At 50.3% G+C, this 6,713-nt stretch overlaps 1 protein-coding gene across 1 annotated transcript in view; it reads left to right on the top strand.

Annotated features, from left to right (window-relative positions):
* The window catches only part of AKAP8L (A-kinase anchoring protein 8 like), a 28,248-nt gene that overhangs the window by 3,676 nt on the left and 17,859 nt on the right, over positions 1–6,713 (top strand). Inside the window, 6 exon segments of the mRNA XM_054002351.1 lie at positions 390–403; positions 405–423; positions 2,107–2,328; positions 2,435–2,501; positions 3,760–3,871; positions 3,924–4,301. Coding sequence (XP_053858326.1) covers positions 390–403; positions 405–423; positions 2,107–2,328; positions 2,435–2,501; positions 3,760–3,871; positions 3,924–4,301 — 812 coding nt within the window.

The raw sequence follows: 6,713 nt of genomic DNA, 5'->3' as shown, positions 1-6,713 counted from the left end.
CTCCATTTTTTCCCATTTTTTCCCATTCTTCCCATTTCCCCCCATTTTTTTCCAATTCATTCTCATTTTTCCCATTTTTCTCCCTATTTTCCCAATTTTCTCCCATTTTCCCAATTCTTTTCAATTTTTTCTCTTTTCCCCTGATTTTCCCCCATCTTTTCTCGTTTTCCCCCCATTCTTTCCCCATTTTTTCCCATTTTTCTCTTATTTTTTCCCTTTTTTTCCCCACTTTCCCCCCATTTCTCAGCAGAATTTCCCTTCCCAGGGCTGGGAATTCTTCCCAGCTCGGATGGAAATTTGGGATTTGGGGCTCTGGGGCCGATTCCCAGCAGATCTGGGGGGGGATTTGGGGGATTTTGGGAGCCTAACGGGGATTTCCTGTTTTTTAGGGTACGGAGATTGGGAATTCGGGCTCGAGCAGAGGCAAGTGCGGGAATTTCCTCCCCTGGATCCCCCTGGGATCCCCCGGGATCCCCTGGATCCATCCCTGGATCCATCCCTGGATCCGGGCCCCAGCCCTCGGGAAGCTCCCACCTCTCCTTTCCCAAATTTAGTCCCAAATTCCCGCCGGATCCAACCAAAAAATCGGCATTTTTGGGACGGGGAAACGGCCCCGAGTTCAAAATGTGGGGAATTTTGGGATCCTTCAGCCATTCCGTGGGAACGACCCCAAATTCCGTGGGAATGACCCCAATTCCATGGAAACGACCCCAAATTCCGTGGGAACGACCCCAAATTCCCTAGGAATTAACTGGGAACAATCCCAAATTCCTGGTAAATCCCAAATTCCCGGTAAATCCTGGGCCTCTCTGGAATTCCTGGTAAATCCCGGAGCTCTCCCGAATTCCCAGTGAATCCTGGTAAATCCTGAATTCCCGGTAAATCCCAGACTCTCCCAAATCCCAGTGAATCCCGAATTCATTAAATCCCAGTAAATCCCAGTGAATCCCGAATTCCCGGTGAATCCAAGTGAATCCCCAGTTCCCAGTGAATCCCGGAAAATCCCAGTAAATTCCAAAATTCCCAGTGAATCCAGGTATATCCCTGTGAATCCCAAAATTCCCGGTGAATCCTGGTGATCCCTGTGAATTCCTGAATTCCCGGTGAATCCCAAATTCCCGGTGGATCGCGGTAAATCCCAGTGAGTCCCAGTAAATCCCTGTGAATCCCAAATTCCTGAATTCCCGGTGAATCCCAAATTCCCGGCGGATGCCGGTGCTGAATTCCCGGTGCTGAATTCCCGTGAATTCCTGGTGATGAATCCAGTGATGAATCCTGAATTCCCGGTGGATGCCGGGTGCTGAATTCCCGGTGAATTCCCAGTGATGAATTCCCGGTGAATCCCGAATTCCCCGGCGGATGCCGGTGCTGAATTCCCGGTGCTGAATTCCCGGTGAATTCCCGGTGATGAATTCCCGGTGATGAATCCTGAATTCCCGGTGGATGCCAATGATGAATTCCCGTGAATTCCGAATTCCCGGTGCTGAATTCCCGGTGCTGAATCCCGGTGAATCCCGAGTTCCCGGCGGATGCCGGTGCTGAATTCCCGGTGAATTCCCGGTGCTGAATTCCCGGTGCTGAATTCCGGTGGAATCCCGAATTCCCGGCGGATGCCGGTGCTGAATTCCCGGTGATGAATTCCCGGTGCTGAATTCCCGGTGCTGAATTCCCGGTGATGAATTCCCGGTGATGAATTCCCCGGTGATGAATTCCCGGTGATGAATTCCCGGTGATGAATTCCCGGTGATGAATTCCCGGTGAATTCCCAGTGATGAATTCCTGGTGCTGAATTCCCGGTGATGAATTCCCGGTGCTGAATTCCGGTGCTGAATTCCCGGTGATGAATTCCCGGTGCTGAATTCCCGGTGCTGAATTCCCGGTGATGAATTCCCGGTGATGAATTCCCGGTGATGAATTCCCGGTGATGAATTCCCAGTGATGAATTCCCGGTGCTGAATTCCCGGTGCTGAATTCCCGGTGCTGAATTCCCGGTGCTGAATTCCCAGTGATGAATTCCCGGTGATGAATTCCCAGTGCTGAATTCCTGGTGATGAATTCCCAGTGCTGAATTCCCAGTGCTGAATTCCCGGTGCCCCTTTCCCGCAGGCTACGAGGGCTATGGCTACGGCTACGGCTACGGCCACGAGGGCTCCGGGGGCTTCGGCTTCGGCGCCGCCGCCGCCAATTCCTGGGATTTGGGCGGCTCCGAGCCCGACGGGGCCCCCGAGGGCGGCGACGGCCCCGGGAAGCAGCGGCAGGAGCCGGGAGCCGGGAGCCAGGCCGAGCCCGAGGGGCCGCCGGGACGGGGCTACGGAGCGGCCCCGGAGAGTGGGAATGGGGGGGGAATGGGGGAATGTGGGAGCGGGAATGGGGGATTGGATTGGGGGAATGGGAATGGGGGAATAGGGGATTGGAAATATGGGAATGGGAATGGGGGAGCCGGGAGCCAGGCCGAGGCCCGAGGGGCCGCCGGGACGGGGCTACGGAGCGCCCACGGAGAGGTGGGAATGGGATTGGGAATGCGGGAGTGGGAATGTGGGATTGGGATTGGGGGAATGGAATGGGGGAATGGGAATGGGGGATTGGGAATGGGAATGGGGGATTGGGAATATAGGAATGGGAATGGGGGAGCCGGGAGCCAGGCCGAGCCCGAGGGGCCGCCGGGACGGGGCTTACGGAGCGGCCCACGGAGAGGTGGGAATGGGATTGGGAATGGGAATGGGAATGGGAGAGTAGGGAAGTGGGAATGGGGGAATGGGAATTTGGGAATGGGAATGGGGGGATTGGGATTGGGATTGGGAATGTGGGGAATGGGATTGGGAATGGGGGATTGGGAATGTGGGAATGGGGGGATTGGGGGGATTGGGAATGGGAATGGGGGATTGGGATTTGGGAATGGAATGGGGGATTGGGATTGGGAATGTGGGAATGGAATGGGGGATTGGGAATGGGGGAATGGGAAATATGGGAATGGGGGATTGGGAATGTGGGAATGGGGGATTGGGATTGGGAATGTGGGAATGGGAATGGGGGATTTGGAATGGGACTGGGAATGGGAATGGGGGATTGGAAATATGGGAATGGGAATGGGGGAGCCGGGAGCCCAGCCGAGCCGAGGGGCCGCCGGGGACGGGGCTACGGAGCGGCCACGGAGAGGTGGGAATGGGGGATTGGGAATGGGAATGGGAATGGGGGATTGAGAATGGTGTTGAGGGATTGGAATGGAGGATTGGGGGAACAGGAATGGAATGGGGAATGGGGTGAGAATGGGATTGGGAGTGGAAGATTATCCTGGAAAATCCGGGATTTGGGGTTCCAGGGCTGGTTGGGATTGGATCCTGGGGAGCAGGAAAGGGCTGGGGAAGGGAAAAGGGATGGAAAATGTGGGGAAAAAGGGCTGGGGAATGGGAAAAGGGATGGAAAATGTGGGAAAAAGGGCTGGGGAATGGGAAAAGGGATGGAAAATGTGGGGAAAAGGGCTGGGGAATGGGAAAAGGGATGGAAAATGTGGGGAAAAGGGCTGGGGAATGGGAAAAGGGATGGAAAATGTGGGGAAAAGGGCTGGGGAACGGGAAAAGGGATGGGAAATGTGGGGGAAAAGGGCTGGGGAAGGTGATCCCCAACTCCCAGGACCCTTTTTTTTTTGGGAATAAAGAGAATCCCAATCCCCCAGACCCTTTTTCTTGGAAATCCCCAACCCCTCCCACCTCCCTCCGCTCCCTTTTCCCCTTGGGAAAGCCCAAATTCCCAAATTCCCAGGTACGATCCCTACGAATCCTACGGCGACTCCCGCGTGAACGACCGGGATCCGTACCGGGCAGGCTTCGACTATCCCGGCGATTATCCCGGGGATTATCCCGGCGATTCTCCGGCGATTATCCAACGATTACCCCGGGGATTACCCCGGGGATTAATCCCCGACTATCCCAACGATTACCCCAACGATTATCCCGATTATCCCGACTACCCCAACGATTATCCCGGCGACTTTCCCAACGAATCCGAGCCCGACGCCGCCGGCGAGTTCTACGGCCGCCCGGCGCCGCCCCGCCGGGAGCAGCAATTCCCGGGCCAAATTCCGGGAGAACGCGGGCGCGCGGGGCCGGGCCCGGGAGCGGCCGTTCCCGGCGCGCGGGGGCTGGGCCGAGCCCCGCGGCCCCGCCCGGCGCCTCCCGTCGCTCTTCGCCCACAACATCCTCCCCGAGCCCGGCGCCTTCCCGGCCTTCCGCGGCTTCCCCGGCGCCCTTCGCGGCCTCAAGAGGATGAGGAGGGGCTGGAAGCTCTGGGATGCCGAGTTCAGGGTGAGTGGCGGCTGTTCCCAGCAGCCTTCGCGAGTTTCCGTGGTTTTTCCACGGTTTTTCCAGGAGTTTTTGTGGTTTTCCAGGAGTTTTCCATGGTTTTCGTGAGTTTTTCATGGTTTTTCCGTGGTTTTCCAGGAGTTTTTCATGGTTTTTCCGTGGTTTTCCAGGAGTTTTTCATGGTTTTTCCATGTTTTCCAGGAGTTTTTTCATGGTTTTTCCATGGTTTTCAGGAGTTTTTCATGGTTTACCATGAGTTTTTCATGGTTTTCCACGGTTTTCCAGGAGTTTCCGTGGTTTTTCCACGTTTTCCAGCAGTGTTCGCGGTTTTTAATGAGTTTTCCATGGTTTTCCGTGAGTTTTTCCATGAGTTTTCCATGGTTTTCCAGAGTTTTTCATGGTTTTTTCCATGGTTTTCCAGGAGTTTCCGTGGATTTTTCCACGGTTTTCCAGCAGTGTTCACGGTTTTCCAGGAGTTTTCCATGGTTTTCCCATGAGTTTTCATGTTTTTCCGTGGTTTTCCAGAGTTTCCGTGTTTTTTCCACAGTTTTTCCAGTGGTGTTCATGGTTTTCCAGGAGTTTTTCATGGTTTTTCCATGGTTTTCCAGGAGTTTTTCATGGTTTTCCGTGAGTTTTTCATGGTTTTTCCGTGGTTTTCCAGGAGTTTTCCATGGTTTTCCAGGAGTTTTTTGGTTTTTCCATGGTTTTCCAGGAGTTTTTCATGGTTTACCATGAGTTTTTCGTGGTTTTTCCACGGTTTTTCCAGGAGTTTCCGTGGTTTTTCCACGGTTTTCCAGCAGTGGTTCACGGTTTTCCAGGAGTTTTCCATGGTTTTTCCAGGGGTTTCCAGGAGCTTTTGTGGTTTTCCCAGCAGCATTCCAGGAGTTTCCGTGGTTTTTCCACGGTTTTCCAGAGTTTTTGTGGTTTTCCAGGAGTTTTCCATGGTTTTCCTTGAGTTTTTCATGGTTTTTTCGTGGTTTTCCAGGAGTTTCCGTGTTTTTTCCACAGTTTTCCAGTGGTGTTCATGGTTTTCCAGGAGTTTTCCATGGTTTTCCAGGAGTTTTTCATGGTTTTTTCCGTGGTTTTCCAGCAGTGTTCATGGTTTTTAATGAGTTTTCCATGGTTTTCCATGGTTTTCCATGAGTTTTTTATGGTTTTTTTCCATGGTTTTCCAGGAGTGTTCATGGTTTTCCAGGAGTTTTGTGGTTTTTTCCAGGATTTTCCCGTGAGTTTTCACAGTTTTTCCATGGTTTTCCATGAGTTTTTCATGGTTTTTCCAGGATTTCTCTGTGCGTTTTCATGGTTTTTCCCATGGTTTTCCAGGAGTTTTTTATGGTTTTCCCAGGATTTTATCCCTGAGATTCCATGGTTTTTCCATTGCTTTTCCGTGGTTTTGTGGGAGTTTTCATGGTTTTTCCGTGGATTTTCCAGGATTTTTCCATGAGTTTTTCATGGTTTTTCCGTGGTTTTCCATGAGTTTTTCGTGGTTTTTCTGTGGATTTCCTTGAGGTTTTCATGTTTTTTGAGGAGTTTCCATGGTTTTTCCAGGATTTTTCCATGAGTTTCCAAGGTTTTCCAGGAGTTTTCATGGTTTTTCCAGGATTTTTCGATGATTTTTTCATGGTTTTCTGTGGTTTTTAGGAGTTTTCATGGTTTTTTTCTGTGGTTTTCCATGAGTTTCTGTCGATTTTCCTGTGGTTTCCATGAGTTTCCATGGTTTTTTCCATTGCTTTTCCATGAGTTTCCATGATTTTCCATGAGTTTCCATGATTTTCCATGAGTTTCCATGAGTTTCCATGGTTTTCCATGATTTTCCATGGTTTCCATGAGTTTCCATGGTTTTTTTTCATTGCTTTTCCATGATTTTTCATGGTTTTTTTTTCCATTATTTTCCATGAGTTTCCATGGTTTTTTCCATGATTTTCCTTGAATTTCCATGATTTTCCATGAGTTTCCATGGTTTTCCATGAGTTTCCATGATTTTCCATTATTTTCCATGAGTTTCCATGATTTTCCATGAGTTTCCATGGTTTTCCATGAGTTTCCATGATTTTCCATATTTTCCATGAGTTTCCATGATTTTTCCTTGAGTTTCCATGGTTTTTCCATGGTTTTTCCATGATTTTCCATGGTTTTTCCATGGTTTTCCATGAGTTTCCATGATTTTCCATGGTTTTCCATGAGTTTCCATGGTTTTTCCATTGCTTTTCCATGATTTTCCATGGTTTTTCCATGGTTTTTTCCATGAGTTTCCATGGTTTTCCATGGTTTTCCAATGAGTTTCCATGGTTTTTCCATTGCTTTTCCATGATTTTCCATGGTTTTTTTCCATTATTTTCCATGAGTTTCCATGGTTTTTCCATTATTTTCCATGAGTTTCCATGGTTTTTTCCATGGTTTTCCATGAGTTTCCAT

This window comes from Vidua macroura, chromosome 39 (genome assembly GCF_024509145.1).
Source record: "Vidua macroura isolate BioBank_ID:100142 chromosome 39, ASM2450914v1, whole genome shotgun sequence".
Classification (NCBI taxonomy): Eukaryota; Metazoa; Chordata; class Aves; order Passeriformes; family Viduidae; genus Vidua; species Vidua macroura.
Note: the sequence above shows the minus strand (reverse complement) of the source record. Positions and strands in the feature narration are given on the sequence as shown.